Source organism: Erpetoichthys calabaricus, chromosome 9, assembly GCF_900747795.2.
Source record: "Erpetoichthys calabaricus chromosome 9, fErpCal1.3, whole genome shotgun sequence".
In the NCBI taxonomy this organism is placed as follows: domain Eukaryota; kingdom Metazoa; phylum Chordata; class Cladistia; order Polypteriformes; family Polypteridae; genus Erpetoichthys; species Erpetoichthys calabaricus.
In genome coordinates, this window is record NC_041402.2 from 46,649,710 (window position 1) to 46,671,862 (window position 22,153).

The following is a 22,153-nucleotide window of genomic DNA, read 5'->3' on the forward strand; positions in this document are numbered from 1 at the left end:
GCTTCTGTTAAAGAAATTTTGGAAAATGTGTGTATTTAAGTGGTTCTGGGTATAGGTCTCACTTTGTTTTACAGCTTTAATGGCACATTCTCCTGTTAGTTGACTTCTTTTAAATTGTAAAACAGTAGCTTGAATAGATAGCTGTTGTAATATTAAAATTATTTTCTCTTGTTTGAAAAATCTCATTTGTACTTCAACTCTATTCAATCAGCCCCTTAATACAGATACTGTGCATTACTATCAAATCTTAGAGTCAAAATGTATCCCAAACATGCATACAACAGCTGAGTGTCTGGAATGGCCAAATCAAAGGATCAGATTGAATCTTCATGGGCAGATTTTGCTAGAATTTCTCATTTCATGGTAGAAAACCTGTAAATGTCATTTGAAATGGAAAAAGTGTGACAACAGTTGCAGATTAAAGTAGTGTAGTGTACTAGCTTACAGATTCTAGGGCAGGGGTCCCCAACTATGGTTCTGGAGGGGTGCAGTGGCTGCAGGTTTTCATTCTATCCCTTTAAATTAGTGACCTGTTTTTGCTGCTAATTGACTTGCCCTTGAAGACTCAGGACACATTGTTTTTCCTTAATTAGCAGCCTAACAATGAGAGAATATGAGCCAAAACATGACCAGCAAACTGCGTCCATCATATAATTACTGAAAAGAAAGATGAAGATCTCAAGAATGTTGATCTGCTCAGGTCCCCAAAATATTTTAAGTGTTTTTAGAAAAGAAAAATCAATTTCAGAAATATCTGCTATTGCACAATGACAGCAGCAACAGGTTTAATTAACACCAAGAATTGGTGCCTAATTAAGCAACTGGTTGGAGTTAAATTGGTTGGAGTTTGAGGCCCTTCTGTTGGCTCACTCACTTCACATTTCATTTTTGTTTAGGTGCCATTTAAGGCAAGAAAGGAAGCAATTCAGTGGGGGAAAAAAAAATCTTAAAAAGTCAATTAAATTGAAAGGAAAAGGAGTTAATTTGCAGCAAAAACTGGTCACCAATTAAGAAGGACTTGTTCTAGTGGATCAGTAACATTTGTTTAAAGACACTAATTGATGGTCATTAATCAGTCTATTAGGGAAAAAATGTGACAGTGTCAAAAATGTAATGATTTTAAATCAGCAAATAGTCTGCATTGTATTAAAGGTCAATACTCATCACCGTAAAACACTCTTACATCTAAAAGAAACCTCTTAAAAAGTTTAAAAAGGCACCTAAAGCAGGTTCAATTTTAGACCCCTTCTTTTTATGTGTACTGCTTGCACATCCTCCAGTGTACTAAAGCAAAACACAAAATTCAACCAAACAGTGAAAGCAAACCAATCAAGAATGCCATTGACACGCCCGATTCCCATCCACCCCAGGCAGCAAAATTAACAGAAACCTCTATATCATGATTGCAGTTCATTTTTATTTGGACAAATGACACAATTATCAAAAAGTGCAGCTCATGTGTGAATACATTTATACACACATTTTCCAAGTGCTTTACGTAACCTCAGAGGTTAATACTTTTGATCAGATACCAAAATCTGTTTTAGAACCCTTTAATGTGGGCATTTTCATATGCTACAAATTTGACAGTCGGCCCTGCTGATGAAATGAACAGCACTGTTCCTTTTAGGTAACGGACATTGTGCAGACCAAAAAAAAAAAAAAACTGTATATGGCATTTAAGATTTGTTTTGAAAATATTAAATGTATTTTAACTATAAGTTGGATGCAGTAGTATTTTGTTTCATATTTCATTGCCACATTGTCTTTACTCTTCCTGACAACTGAGAATTATATTTGAGGCTGAGAACTATAATTTGAGGAGAAGATTCTGAAGCAATTTTGAAATTTAGACATTTACAATTTTTTTTTTTTTTTTTATTGAGCAAAAGTTAGAGACCCAATAAAGACAACATTCCATTATGAGAATGTGCCTAAAGCATTTTTTTGTCAAATTCAGCATTGAGAATTTTTGGTACTGGCTCTGTGTATTTAGTTAAGTAGGCATGGATGACGAGTTATGTAGCCACAATCTAAACAAGCAACTTTTAGATAGGACTGCTGCCCGCCGATTTTGGGGCTACGACTTCCATAAATGATGCAAAGCATCCTTAAAATAGTCTGATTGTATCCTTGTGTCAAGGTAACTTCAGCTACATAGTAAGAATGAATCACTACTTAGGCTAAATAAGGGCAGTTATTTGCCCAGAGAACGTGTTCAAAATGCTTGCATTATCAATGGATTATTTGGAAAATTTTCCATACAAAGTTTGGATGCAGCTGTAATCGAAATCAAAGCTCCTGCTAATCAAACCATATTCTTTGCAATCGCTGCCACCACATCCAGGAATAAGGTAAAAATGAGATTCTATGGAACAACTTGGAGTTGTATTAAGTAGCAGAGTACAAGTGTGCCATTCTTTACAGTAGGCATGTATCTAAAATGGTAGACAGTTGCTTTTAAGATTATCAAGCTCCAAAGCTCATAATTCAGTTGCCTTCTAGGGGAAACATTTAACTTGTCACACACAACTTTGAGTTGTTCTCTAAGTTCCAGATGCAAGTACTCAAAAATAAATGAACTGGTTTCACTCCAACACATTTGCACTTTTACTTGGTGACCTGGTGTATTCCATGGGCAAGGTAAGCTACATTCGATGATGACACACCAGCAACAGAGATGCGCCCATCTTTTGTCATGTAGATAGAAGACTCCTTTGTGAGACGTTCAACCTAAATCAAGAAAAGAAATTAAACATGAAAGTTATAAGAAGGCCTTCAAAAAGTAAAAAACAAAAATATTTTATATTGTGGTGACAAAGAACTTGAACACCTCAGAAATGGTTAAAACCTAGGTAGGATTGCCTGTCTGGAAAATTCAGAAAATTTCCAAGTATTATTGGAGATTCATACTCTTTAAAAATTACACTACCTGCAATAAACCAGATTTGGCTAAAAAACTTACCTGCTCGGGTTTGAGGCCAGTGAAACAGAACATGCCAATCTGGTCAATGATATGCTGCCAATTATGGCTAGACCCTTCCTTTTTCAAGTTGGACACAAGCTGTTCCCTCATGCCAATTATACGGTTAGCCATTCCTTTTACTTCTTGCAACCTATAAATAAAAACCAAAACAGCTATGTATAAAATGCTATTAGTGTAGTAAGGAAGCTGAATGTAATGTGGCAAAAAAAAAAAAAAAAAAAAAATACTGGGCAAAGTCACTCAGATAAAAAGTCATAAATAGCACCATTTGACCTTAAGCACATCTATATAAGACAAACAAAAAATTTCTGAATATCTGACGTGAACCATCTTATTTCAGCCTTTACACAGACAAATTAGTCAGATGCACAGCCTTAAGTGCAGGGTCCAAGAAACAGATTCTTACTAGTCAAGTCACTCAACATTAAAAATGTATCCAGTTACTTCACAGATTGGCGCTTTTGCATAAAAACATACCTTAATACAAGATATAGCCTACTAATGTGATAAGCCACCCATTCTACATTCCTCAAATAGCAGACTACAGTCATGCACCAATTTAATTACTTCTGCAGGGCCCTTTAAGGTTTGTTTTTACCAGCACTGCTCCACGTCGGAAATTCTTTAGCATTCAGCCCACATTGCCTTCCTTACACCAGTTATATGGCTCAAGACACCAGAAACTAGTTTTGCTTTTTTAATTCAATGACAAACCAATTAGTATCAATTGTAAGCTGCACCCCCAAGGGGGGGGGGGGGGTTGAAACAAGCTCATCCTAGAAATGAAGAAACATACTGCACAGCGCTGCCAATCATTTAGGCGGAACACTGCGACCCACACATGAAACAACGAATGGCAACACTACCCATTAGCAGGAACCATGGTCGTGATCCAGGGGTTGAGAAACACTCCCTTACACAGACTCCATGTTCAGAGGCCAACACAAGATCTGTTTGTGCGACTCAGTACCGGCAATAAAAGTACATGTACCAGAGACCCACAGAGCCTCAACTGTAATGATCTGTACACTGTGTGTCCAACATTCGGCTGAATGGATGGTCTCAAACTGAGGCACATGTCAGTGCATGAATATATAATGCATGCAGTAATTTCTCTAAATATGAGAAAGGTTTTCTTTAAAAACAGCAAAAACTGTTACATTACTATCACTGTACAATGAAGTGAAACTCCTCACAGCAAGGTATACAAAACTGTGAGGGCCAATGATAAAAACCCCACCAACCAGAATAAATGAATATAATAAAATGACCGATGAGCAGTCTTTAATTTCATAGTGGCTCATCGGCACCAATTTAAAGATTCTGGGTAACCTGAAACTCATTACTTTGGTAACTCTCTTGAAGGGTATGTAAACTGCTGACACAAATTATCAGGGTGTGAATTAAACTGTCTCTGCATTTTATTCCCCACTTCACAATTAACACTAACAAGATTTCACACAGACCCCATTTCCAGAGTGGTTTCTGTAACATTACTACTTAAAAATGGATGGTGCGAGTTTAATGTAACAGGTTCCATACATGAAAACTTGTTTTATTATACACTGACATAATATGAATGCGAAGAGCAAGGTTGTCCTTTTTCAGAAAGTTAGAAATTAAAGTATATTCAGTCACTTCTTCACATTTTCATAATGAATTTATAATTCTCTCAAAATTGCACCATATTCAAGAATGCCAAAAAGCATTATCAGTCAAACCTAACAATTTATGTTTCATCTTCACAGACAAGCTCACTGCACTGCCCAACTAACACATCCCTTAATTATATGGCTAATCGAAGATATTTAAATACAGAATTAAAAAAAGGGATCACAAAACACAGAAGACTAAAATCTTACCATTCCTGCCTTAACTCAGGGGTGTTCATAATAGTGGCAGCGATACGGGCCCCATTAAGTGGGGGGTTGGAATACATTGGGCGAATCAGGATCTTCAACTGGGATTCAACACGTTTTGCCTCATCAGCATCACCACACACAACAGTGAAGGCTCCTACACGCTCACCTGAGGATTGGGAAAATTTTATAAATTAAAAAATTGTGCTTCGCATTTACCAGTGAAAAGATAGTTGTGCCTTTAAACAGTCACTAAAAATGAAAACAAGGAAATTCTCACCATATAATCCCATATTTTTAGCATAGGACTGAGAAAGAACAACATTAAGGCCTTGTTCGATGAAATAGCGGACAGCCCATGCATCACGATCAATATCTCCACTTGCAAACCCCTGATATGCCATGTCAAAGAAGGGAAATAGGTTTCTTTGCTGTAACAAAAAAAAAAAAAAAAATCTGAAGACCTTGATAAAATGTATACATACTAAGCCAAAAGTACTATACTGGATTCATGAAATATACATTGGTCATCCAATAATTTGCAATTTAAGATTTAACACAAAATGAACTGGTCAAGTTTCATGATGCTGTGCAAACTTATAAATCAAAGTTTAAAGAACACAGTAATATAGGTAAAATTCTTATGAACTGGTAGGATTTGGGTTTGAGCCACATGTGATAACTACAGATTCAACAATTTGGACAATTTCTACTTGGATCACCAAATACTTCTGCTGGAGCACTTGGCAACAATAATATCGTTCACACTGGGTTTTGCATATTAAAATGAAATCCATACTCTACACAATAAAGATCTATCTATAATTTTCATTGTTTAAACTCACTTTAACAACTGAAGCCAACTCCTTCCACTGCTCTGGTTTGGGATCCACACCAGTGGGATTGTGAGCACAGGCGTGGAATAGAATGATGCTCTTTTCTGGGATTTTCTGAAAAAGAACATACCAAAAAATTATAAAGAAAATAAATGAACTTTACAGAAGACATATCCAAATAGATTAACACATTACATAGAACCAACAAATATTAACACATATTTGCAAACAAGCTTTTAACATCCCCTTACAGACAGATCTTCCACGGCACCAGCAAAGTCAAATCCACATGTTTTAGGGTCATAGTAACGATATCCAGAGAGTTGCATTCCAGCATCTCTGAAGATGGGTGTGTGGTTACCCCAAGATGGTTTTGGAAGGTATACATCACGGCTGGCCTGGTAAAATCTTGCCTGTTGAAAAAGAACATAGAAAGCTTTCGAACAGTCCTAATATCACAACAATGGGCCTTATTATGGCATTGTAGTCAACATTTGCCCAGAAAGACAAGTGAGCCCTGGAAACTTAAGTACTGCAATTTCATAATTTATCATGGTTCCAGATTCTGAATACATGCAACATAAACTAAACACCATTAAGGAGCACAGTATAGTTTCAACTTGAGCAAGATTCAGACTTCTTTTATATTCAGATTTAAAAATATTTAAATATATTCCCAAATCCATTTAATAAAAGGGTCAAGATAGACCAGAGCCTATCCTGGCAGAAACCAAGCCTGTCCAGGACATCAGTCAGGTACAAACCATAGTCACTCTGCTTCAGGGTCAGTGACCCCAATTTACAACTAGAAATCAATCAGAATTCCCCAATTCTGTATGTCTGATTATGTTTTAGCATTTTTGACAAATCTATTAGTGACAGACAAGTTTCTATTCTGATATAGAGCCAAGTGGCACACTCTGTAATTATTTAAACAAAACAAATATACTTTGTTAATTACAATATAAAGAATTTATTACCTTGTAAACTATTCATCCACTAAATTCTTTTACCACTACAAGTTAGTCAAATCAATCTACCCTGCACATCTATAGAAGGTGGGAGGAAAAAAAACACAGTACGCAGATAAAGCCCAAGTGGACAACGAGAAAACATAAAAACTCCAGAGACCCTGAACCAAGACTTACAACTCTGATAAAGGAGTCTGTACAATGGCTAGCACTACTGCATTAAAATATGCCACCAGCATCAGAAAACAATGTTAAAATTTGCGTAAAAGGTGGACAACAGTAACTTACCAGGAAGTTGGCTCCCACACGAAGAGACCCAGTTCCTGAAATGGTCTGCACAGTTGTGAACTACAAATAAAATGATAGAAGCAATCCATGTAAATGATATGGTGTTATCCTCTGGGGACAAACTCAATGTGCTATAAAGCAAATATACCTTACATACGGTTTATTTTTTTAGGTTAGTCATAGTCTTAATCACTACTTTTTTTTGTAGTAGTTGAACAGCCACGTATGAGCTTATAATTAGCCTGAAATAGGTATAGTATAAACTCTAAGCTGGAAAAGTCTTATGGATTATAAAAAAAAAGACATCAAGTAATTTGTCCTTACATTAAAGAACAGCTCTCAGCCGACCATAAATACCAACTGGGCAACTCTGCTGACAGTGTTTAAATGTTTTTCTCTTTCCATTATGTCAACCGGCGGTTAGAAAAACTCTTTTTTTTGGTTATTTGATATTCTATTATCCTGAGAGACAGTACATCATATCACTCATAATTCCACTTAATTGCTGTAAATTGAAATGCAGCAATAAACACATTCTACTCCAAACAGAACATATCATGCTCTTTACTGCATCAGGTATTTTCACTCTCCTTTTAAAATTGATGGAATTCCCAATCATTCAAAATGAAGAACGTCAACTCACCCGACCACTTTTTATGACCTCATTAGTAGGCCCTAGGGCCAGCTCCACAGAAGCCTTGTTAAATTCGGCTAGGCCAGCAATGGGAAGATACTCTTTGTCTAGCTTCTTAGCTGCAATCTGAGCCTCAGCCTAGTAAAAGGAGAAAAAAAAACAAAAAAAACACACACATAAGAGTTTATTAATTCATAAACAATCCACAAAGTGAATTTTATCAAATGGGTGCATTCACCATCAAAGCTGTATAGTCAAGAGATTTTCTCATTTTAAACAGTAGGTAATCAGATACGAACAAGCATGGTGTGAAAATAACATCAGTCTATATACAAACAATATGGCAAAAAAGCACAACAATTTGCATGGGTATGAAACAAAAATATTTAAAAAGAGATATATATTTTGCCCAGTAGGCCCGCTTCCAGCCTTTAGCATCTTCTTACAGAGTACTCTCAGGCCTTTCTTCTTCCAAAAGCTCAGTATTAGTCTTTCCGCTCAACTTCACATTCATTAGTCTGGTGACCTAGATTAAAAGCTCCTTCAGGAGAATCACTTCCAGGCCTAGGCCAGAAAGTTTGATTCTATTCTACCAGAGCTCCCACTAGGGAGCCAGGTGTCCTTGTAAACCTAGACCAAACATTCTGTTGAAGGGCTAGACAATTCCCATGTTCTTCGCCTGCTATATACATATAGCCACATACAAGATGATGGGACTCCCTATTGCCCTGTATCTTATTAGGGAACACTAATCACTTGATAGTGACCCTCTGTTATCCTTCAATTACATCACTTCAATCCTACACTTTCCTGGTATCCCAGCTCTGATTAAGACTTCCTGTACAATGTGTAATAATAAAAAAATATATATATCCCTAGATATTTAAATAAGTTTTAGGCAAAACATACTGGACTGAAATTTTGACAGTATTAACAGATAAAATGTGTTATGAGTAAAAAAAATAACATAAAAATCTAATTTCTCACTAAACAAAAAAGGCAAATTCCTTACACAAAAAAAGGTTACTGTACATGTCACTGGATCAAATACCTAAAATCTGAAACAGGTGTACCCAAATCAGCACAAATGTTTAGATCATTATTACAGATTAATTTGAGAACTATACCTTATATACCAGATATCAGTGGTGTGGTTTCATCCAAGCAGTTAAGCAGTAGAGCTACAGTATGCCAAGATCAAAAAGGCAGTCAGAGCTCCTCAGAAAACTGCTGATGCTTTAAGTCGGGAAAGATATTTAAATTAAACTACATGTTTCTTAGAAATTAGAAGTCCACTGTCTGTAAGATCATCTAAAAATTAACATTTCAGACCACTAGCAATCTATCCAAGCCAGGTAATGCCATCACATTCTGCCCAAAAGCTGGCCAAAAGATGCTGTGGGCATTCAGCAAGAAACCAAGGAGAACATAAACGTTTTTATCAGCTGTAAAACAAGATGGTGAAAGAGTTTTGGTTTGGGGCTGCACTTCTTATGCATTTGCTGACCAGCTTGCCATTTCAAAGTCAACCATGAATATCATATTGTGTTACATTGCACCTTCATCAAGTACTCTCATCTGTTATAAAACTGATGTTGAACCACAAGTGGGTGTTGCAACAAGGCATTGAACTAAAACACTGAAGCAAATGCACAAAAATAAGGCCCAAAAAGAAGAAACTGGAGGATTATGGATAGGCCAAGTCAAAACCCAGTACTAATCTTCACACAAATGCTTGCAGGACTTGATGTAGAGCTAACCGATGAAGAGGTGCCTACAAAACATTTTTGCTAAACACCATGTAGAGAAGCCAAGGGCTTAATTTTTTCCATGTCATACTTTTTGCTGAATAAATGATTATACAAAATTGTCATTATTTCTTTTGTTAAAGTACAGTAGATACTCATTATGAATATTGGAAATTTACTCATTTAACATACATGTAAATATGAAAAGAGATCCTTCCATGTGATGTACTTACTTTATTGCAGCACTGTAACTTAGAATTATTCAAATGTTGTCCACAACAACCCTTTATATATTAAAGACCAACTGCTTAGTATCAGTCGAAATGTGTAGTCTTGGCAGTCACCACTAGACTGTGAATGCTTTCCAAAAGGTGGAGAATATACATTTATTGTGCCTCTTGCCTGCAATATCCTGAAGACAAACTATACCTAACTTGCACATTATACCCATAGATTTTTTAGTTTTGCAGTGGCTAAAAACTAAACAACAGCCGTGGATGTTGCAAGGACTATACTGGAAGACTATATGTAGATGGAATCACTTTTTTGTTCACTTACCTTGCGCACACAGCTAAGTACATAAGGCTTGCCATTGTCATCACGATAAGCACCCACACCAAGATTCATTTTTTTGGGGTTAGAGTCACGCTTGAAAGCTTCCGTTACTCCAAGAATGGGATCAGGTGGACCCATCTCCACATGCGACCACCAGGAGCTAGATAATACAGGTGATACACAAAGACGATACTGAAACTCCATAGCACAGTGAATATTCTGTAAATTTGCAACACATTTTTTAGAGGGTATCCAAAAAAAACAAAAAAAAAAACAAAACTGCAGCAGAACAACAAGAAGGTCAGTTTTGGTAAAATGGTATGAAAAGTCATAAGCCACTCAGTAAGGTTACATGTGGGCAGCATTTTTATTGCTGCAGAACAAGGTTACAACAAACATACAGAGACAACTACATTCATACAATAGCCTTCACAGAATGGCAAATTTCCTTAAATATTGCTCATAACATTTACTGGTAAAGTTATGAAAATACCAAGCGGTGAATCATGGAAGCAGAAAGAAAAACATCTAGGAATGATCAAAATTATAACTATTTTTACAGGGCTTTTCCTACTGGGATGCCACTTCCTGTAAGATGCACAGAATAGGAAGGAAGCTGGTGAAGGAATGGTCAGACAATGAGCCTGATGGCAAGGAGGAGATTCCATTGTGGCATTTTGAGATAAACTAAAGAGGCCAACTCATTCTAATAGACTTCAGGAACAATGCTTATACCGTAAGGGCCAAGGACCTCCAGGATTTTAATTTTCCTTTGCTATCTTGTTTTCTCTTTGGGTTCTTCCTCTCATTGTACCTTTTAATAAGTAAATATATGTTTATATTTAGAATCTCTTGCATTTTAACTAACTTGCTCAATTTCTATTTTTGATCATAAGATTTATATATGACAAAATAATTGCATGAATGCAAAACTGAAACGCGGCATAATACACAGTGGATAGTAATTCCTCCTCAAAGATCCAGGATCCTGGATTCTAGTTCCAGGCCAATTTTGTCCATGTTGGGTATAAGCATTATCATGGTGTTTGCATGGGTGTTCCTCCTATTCCCCCAAAGATATAGACATTATTTGTTTAACTCTTATATAAGTTCAAGAAATACAAACATATTACAACAACCTCCCTCAATTATATACATGAACTGCAAAAAGGCATGCTGGTCAGGTTAACGTGCAATTCCATATTGGTCCATGTACATGTGTATATGTATGAGCCTTATGATGGACTGGTATTCCGTCCTACTGTGCTGCCATAACAGGCTCTGGCCCACTATAACTGTGGGGTGTGAAAGTGAAATACCTCTGCAAACGTATCCTATTTCAGCAAAGCTAAGTATTGTACCATCAGACCACCCACATTCTATTTCTCGCATATGCAGAGGCATGGTAAAATAAGGAAACTCCTCAACAATGTGTTAGCATATAAATAAATAGCAACAAAAACAGAATGTACAAGACAGTCTCTGTGGACAAAATTCAGATTATACTGGACTTGGTTATGGAAATGACGTTTTGACTTTGAAATTTTAAATAAGTTTTTGTTCTACTCAGTTTACCTCTACTGTAATATTTGAGCTTTGAACTTTTGTTTTCTTACTAGTTTAATGAAAAATGAAACACATTACAAACAAGATTTTTTTTCTTAAGATTTAAAAATCTGAAAATTACATTTAATATATTTATGTCTGACAATAACTAAGGAACGACTGATTAGGAAGAAAATTGCCATAATAAACTAATGAGGTTTGACTGTTGTTGAGTTCAAACATCACAAGTGTTGAATGAAAACAACAAGATTTGGTAACTGGCTTATTTAAGAAAATGGAAAAAGAAAAAACAAAAACAAAACACCACACACACACACACACACAAGTGTGCGGGCCAACTAAACTGGAAAATAATGACCCGTCATTGTCTAGGATTTATATTAAGCTCTAAATTGGCAAGTGTGAGAGATAAAAAACATTTCTTCTAACCCATTGGCAAGTTTACCAGTCCCACACAAGGATCCTTAACATATGACATTAATTTCACCAGAAGTTCTGTAATGCCTATAATTAAAACCAAGATACTTTGCTAGTTCACTGAAAATCTACCAGAAGGTAAAATGAAATAATTTGATTGGTTTATTAATATATGTACTGTATAAATATTACAAGCATTTTACTTGCCCTAAAATTGGATGTTAAATGTGCATTGATAAAGTGAAGAATATTTTTCTTCAAATGTTGCAGAAACTGTAAAGAGGGTTACATCAAAGATGCACACTTGAGCAATTGGTGGCAGATACATTAACCAGAAGTCGAGAGTTTGCTTACCTGGTAACTAAAACCCATTCAAAAGTCTAGAAAATGCTATCAGACTTTGCAAGTAAGTTAACTGAAAATACTGAAATATATTTACAGTATTTATACAAATGCAACTACAGTACATTAAATTCTAAATGGTTTAGTGAAGACACCTAAAAATTACTACAGCTTGTCGGCTGACTTTTACACATTTTTTTGGATTTAAAATGGAAACAACGCTGGGGTTCCACCTAAAAGTCTACGACCATCCTACATAATTTAGATAGATAGATAGATACTTTATTAATCCCAAGGGGAAATTCACATTATTCAAATTTGGCCAAATTCGAAATTAAAAACAGCAGATGTCAAATAATTCCACATAATTCTCACCTACGAATAAAATTTTTCTCTCCATCAGTAGGTAAACACGGCTCATACAAGCACCAGGGCCAGCAGATTAACATCCAACCATATTAAAAGGGGCACGTGTGCATTAGCCAATCACAACATCACGACGCAACACACAGCAACCGAAGGTCGACGTCTTTATCCAAATGACGTGAACCTTTAGCTGTCTGGATACACGAGGTGGCACAAGTAATAAACGTCACCTTTCGGAACGTACTTTGAATACTGTGACTATTGTATTTTAAAAATGTGGTCATCGGCATTAAAACTAGCTGTACTGTTGTATTGTTACGACCGACACCTTTTGAACTGCTACCGTTATTATAAGTGCCCAATTCAAGCCCCTGTTACAATATCCAACCACCCATCTTTCTAAACTGCTTGATCCAGCTTTTGATTCACGAGTAACCTTAAGCTTATCTTGGCTGAACTGGGAGTAAAGCAGAGGGATATGCAAAGGAAATCATATAGCACATATTTTGCTGATAACGAGAGGGCCTCGAATTCACACCTAACCTCTACTAACCCAAAGTTTGTTTATAATCTGACCTTCCAAAGTCAGAAAACAGGAGATGGATAAAGGAAATATTTAAAACTGCTATTGAAAAATAAGCACACATCACTATCGCTTAGCGATTGATTGAAAATGTACTTTTCAAAATACTCATTTAAGTTAAAATGCAATAACTGAATGTCAAACACGGAATCCTTTACACAGGAAAGCAATATCCAGGGCCCACTGGTGTCAGAGTGTATTTTAATTTACTCAAGGGCACACCATGCATTTGTAAACGGCCGTCTATAATAGCATTTTAAAATGCACTAGTAATAAAGGTATATCTCTTTGAAGACAGCAAAAATGCAGAAATGGGTAAAAGCTGAAAAATCACACGTGACAAAAGTCGAGAATTATGTAAACCTCTAAATTTCACGGTGCCTTTCAAACCCCCTCAACGCCCTTTCCCCGGGCCCAACAACCGGAATAAAAAAAAACATGGAAGAGTACAGAGGTGAAAAAATAAGTGCATTACCTGGCCCTGACGGGAAAAGACGACAAACAAGGATAATAATTCCCGACATTGCAGAGAAGTTTGCTAGACTTTAAGAGGGCCATTGCTGCACAGTGGAGTCTGGCAGGGCAAACAGGGCACAGGATGTCACAATGCACGCCGGGACGAAAAAGAAGTGGCGCTTATCATGTGACGAAAGCTTTTGAAGCATGCGCACTCGGGGAGCAACGCCACACACTGGGCAACGAAAGGCAGACAGCTTCTCGACAATCGCAAATTGTTAATTATCTGCACCGTTAAACTATTTTTTAACCTGAACTGTTTTAAATGTATTCTACTGAAACCTAATCCCGTCACTCAAAAAAGGTTATTTTATAATATATACATTGTAATGTCCCTTTCCAGGCGGGAGAAATAAACACAGTCAAGTGGATGTAGCAGTCCAAAAACAAAGGTTTTTATTGCTCTTCCGACTTAAACTGACGAAGAACAACCATATGTCAGACACCTCTCAAACTAATTTTTTACCCCTCACTGTACCTCTTTTTTTGCCTATGGGAGTTTTTTCAACAAAAATTAAAATTATTAAATGACAATGAAATCTCTCTTTTGCAATTTCATTTTCAAAGTCTCTGCACAAGAATGCGAGTATGCTGCAAAAATTTAAATAGAAACAAAATACCCTAATTTGCAATTTCATTTTCAAAGTCTGCGCGCAAGAATTCTGCAAAAACTAAAGTGAAAATGAAATACTCCCATTTGCAGTTTAATTATCAGCCTGATTCGCAATGAGGCTGCAAAAATGAAAAGTAAAACGCATTTCCACTTTGCATTTTCATTTTCAAGTTCTCAAAATGCAAATAGCTGGCCAATGGGCGGGGCTTTGAACCTCGATTTTCCACAATTCTTTGTCGTTCGTAGCTGTAGAGCCACTCCGATCTATAGAATAGTACTGTACTTCTTACTTCGAGTGTGTTTAATTCACGTGATTTTGATCTTTTTAACGCCCTAGTGCAAGCTTCACAGCAAAACCGTCTCACAAAATCCGAAGACCATGCATAATTGTGGTTCTGAAGTAATTAATGTGTAATTTAAGTACAATATTTAACACGACAGAAACTAGCCTTTATTATGTCATAATTTGCATTTACTTACACTGAAGTAGAAACGGGACGCTTTGTATTTTTGTAGTATTATATTGTACCGTCGGCGCCGAGCACCGTAATGGTTTTTCGGCGGGTTTGCTGGAGAGCCGCGAGGCTCAGATCTGAAGAAAACTGAGAGACTAGCACCAGGGCAGCACCACCACCGCTTCTCCATCCACTAAGTTTCGTTTTTCCGGGTGCGCGGGCATCGGCGGAACTTCAGGCTCATGGAGTTGGGGAAAAGTGTGGCAGAACGAGTTGCCACTGACCGCAAGTGAGTCGTGAGAAGTAGGTCCAGTGGTAAAAATGCGCGTGCAAAGGATAACAGTTCACAGTGTGTATAGAAGGCTTCATTTATAGAAAATGACACTTGTATTGCAAAAAGCAATGCATCCGACAATTATAAAAGATGATTAATCCAGTATAGGATAGCACATGCCAGAGCATGGGAGAACAACTGGAGTACTGGCACAGAAAAACACATCTTGACAAGGAAAGCATAAGCACACTGGGATTTGAACTCGGGAGTTATGTGACAGCTTTTTTTTTTACCACTGCACCAGGTTAAAACTGAAATTGAATAAATAAATAAAATAGAATCAATGTTATGATATTTAAATATATTATATAATTGTAAAACCTACAGTATATGGGCTGGTGGTTTAAAAAAAACAAATTAGGGTAAAGCTGTCCTGCTTGCAGACTTAGTTTCATTCTATACTGCTGTCTACATTTAGGCTGGCATTCGAATGAATCAGCTACAGTTTTTTGTATCTCATATATTCTTTTGAGGACAATACCTATGCATTGTCCTATTGTATTAGTATACAAAATTCACTTAGTGGATGTTTGAATCTTGCACATGGCAGCAAATTTAGTGACAGACATTGTAAGAAACCTTTGTCCAGGTTTGTTCTGGTAGCCTCTTTCTTTTTTTCATTTGAGTAAGGCGCTTTCCATCCTGATAATCGTGATTAAAAATCTGCTGCTTTCAGCGTAAATTTCATTATATTCATATAATATACCAGTATGTCTCCAGGTTTAAATAAGATCCAGTCGAGAACCCTAGACTGATTTTTTAGAATAAAACATATTAAAATGGGAAAATATCTGCTACCTGTAATCCACTTTAATGTTTTGGAAAAGTGAGAATTTAACTTTGGTCAATTAATTATTGTTTTTTCCTTCAGCAACACCTATCATTAATAATATAAGACTCCCACTTTATTAGTAAAGTTAATAAACTTAATTATAAAGTTAATTAAGTTAATAAAGTAAGACTTCGACTTTATTTTCCTTACCTTTCTGTGTAGGTGGCGGTCTCCAATTGTTAGACTTATATTAAAGTAACTGAGGCACCCTAGTTTTAAGAAAGGGTAATACAATTTATTGATAAACACAAGGATTCTAGTAATAAAATAACTACTTATATATATTGACATATAAGATACAATGCAAGACAGACAAACATAACACAAAAGAGGCTGGCTGTTTACTGGCTATTTAGATTTCTAATTTATTTTGGCACAGATAAACAATTTTATAATACCAAGAATTCTTTAAGGATGATGCCCCATGTTGCGTAGAGTTGTTGCTGTTGTTGCTCCAGGTTCAAGTGGAGGATTCCTCTTCTGTTGGAGTTCACTCTTTCTCTTTGTGATATGGTCCTTTGTCGGTGAAGTGCTGTACTTTTCTCAGTTAGCCTTTTTTCTGTGTCAATGGCAACTTAATAGACAAAAGCTGGAGAAGGACAAACAAACTGTAATTTCCTTTACTTCACTATTGGCACATAGACATATCTTGCTGGAAGAATCCTAGTCCACATCTTTTAAGTCAGTGGGTAACTGATGTTATATACTATGTGAAATTGGAAAAAATCAAATTCTAACTTAGAGGACCTGTTTAAAAACTGTTTTAAAACCTGGCAGGATCTAATCAATAACATTTTAGATTAAGCTTTTATATTTGGGAAAAGGATTCTCTCCCCCCTTTTCTACTCTTATTTTTACTCTGGCTGTTGGCCTTCCTCTCTTTCTCATGGGTGGGAGTTGAATTGAATTTAATTGTGTTAAGTTTGACTTGTTTGCATGGGATTTAGTTGCTTTTAATACATTCAATAAATAAATAAAGTCACTTCCAGTTATAAAATCAATGCTTGCTCATTGGAACATTATTTTGTACATCACCGTTGTAACTTGTCGAATTATAGCTCTTTGTTTGTAGTACTAGGGTGTTGTACTGTGTTAGCCATTATGAATGTATTGAAAAGTCAAGCAAAATGACACCTTTTATTGGCTAACTAAAAAGATTACAATATGCAAGCTTTTGAGGCAACTCAGGCCCCTTCTTCAGGCAAGATATAAACTTCTTGCCTGACAAAGGGGCCTGAGTTGCATTGAAAGCTTGCATATTGTAATCTTTTTAGTTAGCCAATAAAAGGTGTCATTTTGCTTGACCTTTCAGCTTTTTGTTTGGAATTGATTGTCCATTTGGCGCCTTCTGATGCGAGAGGGCCCTCTGCAAAGATGTCAGTTCAACTCTGATTTACACCTTTGTTATGAGATGAATTATAGGCTAATACTGGCATGAAGTGCTGGATAGAATGATGAAGCTGGTTGAAGTGCACTTCATTTTAAATGGAAGCTTAAATGGTTATGTTGGGGTCATTGCTCTCCAGTACTATAATTCCGTTGGTGAAGCAGAATATAAGTGATAAACAAAACTTGATAATGCAGCTATTAAATGGTGAACTTTCACTCTATGGTTGTATTTATTTCACTTGAGAGTGGGTGTTCTTAAATATTCATCCATGATTCACCACATTGTTACAAAGCATTAATGAAAGGGTTTCCTTGCCACCTAAATATTACTATATAATTCATGAGTGAGATGAAAGCTGAGTATGCCTGTGTGTCTATATGAGGGAAACCACGTATGAATAATTTAGTGCAGGACTGCCATAACAATCCAGTTGTTGGCCCCTCCAGATCGTTACCAGTTCAGGATTTTGTTCCAGCCTTCTTCTAAATTATTTAACTAGGAGAGGCAGAATCTCTTTAATAATTAATATTTTGTATTGGGACACATGAGGCAGACTGGTTGGCTGACAGGAAAAGAAGCCCAGTACAACTAGAGTGGGCTCCAGCTACCCATGGACACCTGTTGGATTAAAGCAGGCTGAGAAAAATCGATGGATGGATGCAAATCGAGCTGCTTCTCTGCTTATGAAGAAGCACCACTGTGGAAATATCGTGACCTATTAAATATTCAGACCTATTGATTATTTTCTGAATGTCAGTGTGAGATAAATAAACAAACAATTTAATGAATGATTGAATTATATTGAAGCTAAGGATATGAAGTGGCCATAGTTCAACAATTAATTAATGGACAGATATTGCTGGGCTCCACTTATGTTAATCAATATCAAACCACTTTGTTTCCTGTCTGTTTAAACAAATCTGAGTCTTTATGTATTCTCATTATGTCATTAGTGATTTGCAAAGTTTGTATTTGCATCTACCTATGAATTTACCAGCGTGCTCGATGCCTGTACAAAGTGAAGAGCACTATAAAAAATAAGATGAACTGAATTGAAGTGGCAATAGGATATTACTAGTATTTCAGCAAAAATGTTCATTCTTACAGGTATTTACTGAAACAGACTCTGTAGATTTTGAGGCAGCAGGGGATACTCAACAGGGATGAGCAAGTTCATCCAGAAGATACTGAGCAGGTGTGGAGAAGCTAACAGATTAGCAGTGTAAAAGTGTGACAGGCAGCCACTTGACAGAGAAGGCATCAGAGAATTGACAACAGAAATCTGAGAACAGATGTCTGTAGGTATTTAGCATTTTAATTATTTATTCACATCAAGGCGTCACAAACTGATATTAAAAAATCTGTCATCATTTATGCATTTACATGCTTGTATTAAAAACAATCATTAGGCCCTAAAATTTCACAGATTTGAATATTCAGATAGTGTTAAAATGGTTGTCACCATTGCCTCCAGGGTTCAAATCACTGTCTGTGTATAGTTTGCACATATCATCACCCAGTCTGCGTTCTCTTCCTGTTCCACCATATAGGCCTACTGTATAATTCCATTTTAATTCACATTCCAAAACGGTATGTTAATAGACAACTCTTAGGGTTGAGTCCTGTCTTACAATCAAACTTGGAAACTGTAGACAGGAATACAAAGATTTTGAAAGAAAGTAATAATGTTTCTAAAACGTAATTTAACTTTTAATAACAATGAAATTTTTGTCTATAGTAATATGAGTTTATATAGTAATATGGAGTATGAGAATTCAATAACAGGTAACGCCCGCTCGACGTGGCTGGGACCATGTTAGAAACGGTTGATTTCCAACAAAAACCTCACAACCATTCCGTACGACTCGCCCACCTTCAAGAAAAGAACCAATCACGGAGCGCTGCGCACGTTTTGAGTGAACGGGGTGTATTAAAAAAAAAAAAAATCATAAGCGTAAGGTGGCGCTGTTGTCTCACAAACTAGTCTCTCCGGCTTGGTTTTATGAAATGACTTCGGGATCTTAACAAATTTATAGAAAATTAAATCACATCAAAAAAGAAAAAAAAAAAGGCAAACGCTGAGGGACAGCATAATAAAGATTTTATAATGATATTTAAATTATGCTCGCTTTTAGGGCTGAAAAGGAAATATATTTTCTTATATATTCAATCATACGGAATCAATTCAAATAAATGCAGACATCTCAGGCATACTGAAAATACCCAACAGTGTTCTGATAACACCAGAAACCTTCAATAAACCTTTCAAAAGAATACCATTTCCGTTTTGATTTATGAGCATTTTCAAAGTTGTTCAAAGAAACTGAACCAAACCGTGTTATAAAATCTGAAATAAAATGAACTAAAATATAATGCAGTGTACTGTGCAAAAAATGGAAACTAACCTAGATACAAAAGCTGCTGTATCAGATGCTCTCCACATTATATTCTCTTGCAATGCACATGAAGTGAAGCAGAAAACATAGGATTATACAATCTGGTCATTTAGAACTTCCCTTCTTGTTAAGGCTGTGCCATTTCAAAATTTTTTTTTTTAGTGTGGGTTTTAAAATATTATCTTACAACATCTTGGGGAGGCACTTGCTTTGTGCTGCTATCTAACAGCCCTGGCAGTCAGGGTTCAATTCACTTTCTGCACAGAATTTGAATGTTCTGTCAGTGTAGTCAGTACCTGATGTGGATATACATAAGTTCCAGTACTCTTTGTTTAAGATTGATTTATTCCATTGACAAATGGGTCTTGGGTCCTCCTTAGTGTTTTGAGCACCACAATAAGGTAACATTTCATCAAAAGGCTGCGGACTGAGAATGCGTAAATGCATACCCATACTCATAAAAACTCTGCCGGTATGCACCAAACACTCAAGAAATATAACTGCTAAAAAAAGAGAAGTGCCAGTACTCCATACATGTGTATACCAGCCCACTTTCAACCCTGAGTGTTGTACTGGTAATAGTAGAAGTATTGTCACAGGTACAAAGCACAGTGAAATTGTTATTGACTTGCACTAATCATCAACATGCAACATGCCGCCACTCTTCAGTGCCATGATTCGTGAAACGTTTGTCTCAAAACACAGTTGGCAACATGATACACCATTAATGGATGCTACAGGCTTTGGCATCATGATAAGAATGTATTAAATAAATACAAATATATATATATATATATATCCATCCATCCATTATCCAACCTGCTATATCCTTACTACAGGGTCACGGGGGGTCTGCTGGAGCCAATCCCAGCCACAACAGGGCGCAAGGCAGGAAACAAACCCCGGGCAGGGTGCCAGCCCACCGCAGCGCGCGCGTGTGCGCGCGCGCACACACACACACACACACACACACACACGTACACACACACACACACACACACACACCTATACACCAGGGACAATTTAGAATCACCAATGCAGCTAACCTGCATGTCTTTGGACTGTGGGAGGAAACCGGAGTACACGGAGGAAACCCACGCAGACACGGAGAGAACATGCAAACTCCACACAGGGAGGACCTGGGAAGCGAACCTGGGTCTTTAATCTGCGAGGCAGAAGCGCTACCCACTGCGCCACCGTGCTGCCCTCAAATATATATATATACACACTGGATATATATGTGTCTTCACATCTACTCCATGAGCTTTAGGGGTAAGAATGGGGAGGACTGATACATGGCTAACAAGTGTGGAATAGCCTCAAATGGAGTTGAAAGGGACTTTTCTTAAATGAAATGTCACTTTACTAGTGGGAGAAGAACAAGTGTCAAACAGATTTATCTGGTCTTAATGTCACTTAAATCATTGCCCTAAAGACTCTGCAATCACTATTATCCTGACATTAAACTCAGATAGCTCCTGGCCCTGAGGTAGCCCCAGGTCACGTTAGACAATCACTTCAGGAGTCCGGATCAACGCTACATTTAGTTTAGCAACACCATTTTAGAACTCTCTGTAGTTGTCTCTGATGTTCTTGCACCCCTGAGCCATTACCTTTAAAGGGCAAAGATGAGAAAGGTGTTCTTATGTTCCATTCTGGGGTTAACCATCCTCTTGTGGCCAGGAGGTGTTTCTATCCCTGTTGTGTCCTCTCTGGCATGAACAGCTCTATTAGGCAGACTGAAACTGAGTCATGTTTACTCTCAAACTGTATTACCTGTGTTCATTGTAATGGTGCCCTCTCATTCTTACTTCTGGGGTGTGCCATTAATCTAGAGCTCCTATGTTGACATGCAAGGGACCTTTCCTGCTATTATAGTGGCTCACGTTCTGCCCTGAAGGTTTTTTCCTGATGTTTCTTCTGGCTTTTGTCATCCTGGAGGCTAAAGGATATATAGTGCCTATAAAAAGTATTCACTCTCTTGGAAGTTTTCAGATTTTATTGTTAGACAATGTTGACTCACAACAGATTTAATTTGTCTTATTGACACCAATTAATAGAAAAAGACTTCTCAATGTCAAAGTGAAAACAGATTTCTGAAAAGTTGTCTAAATTAATACTTTTGATAGAGCTCATTGTTTAGTGAACTGTACTCTTTTTGTTTTCTTATTGTAAGAAATCTTGATATACTTGTATTATTCCCCAAACTTGTAACACCTATATCCTTTGCCATTTTCTTTTAAACTCAGCCTTTTCTTTAGAGTTTGCTCCCTTAATTATATCCAGATGCTGACAAAACAGAATGCTAAAGGATTACAATTACTTTAATTAAATGTTTCTTAATGAGCAGACAAGTGAACATGGCAGTGAAGTCATTGCTCCCCTTTAGCATTCAGTGTTGTTTACACCTGTGTCTACATTGATCATTTCTAATCATCAGTATTTGGATACAATTAAGAGAACAAA

General features: G+C 36.8%; 1 protein-coding gene across 1 annotated transcript; it reads right to left on the bottom strand.

Annotated features, from left to right (window-relative positions):
- Positions 1-1,397: 1,397 nt before the first annotated feature.
- got2a (glutamic-oxaloacetic transaminase 2a, mitochondrial) lies at positions 1,398-13,788 on the bottom strand. Its single transcript, XM_028809581.2, has 10 exons — positions 13,627-13,788; positions 9,881-10,037; positions 7,584-7,712; positions 6,941-7,000; positions 5,933-6,094; positions 5,691-5,795; positions 5,126-5,276; positions 4,849-5,014; positions 2,966-3,116; positions 1,398-2,733 (listed from the first exon to the last, which is right to left on the bottom strand). The coding sequence occupies exons 1-10, from the start codon at positions 13,707-13,709 to the stop codon at positions 2,611-2,613; spliced, it is 1,287 nt and encodes a 428-aa protein (XP_028665414.1). The 5' UTR covers positions 13,710-13,788; the 3' UTR covers positions 1,398-2,610.
- Positions 13,789-22,153: the final 8,365 nt, after the last annotated feature.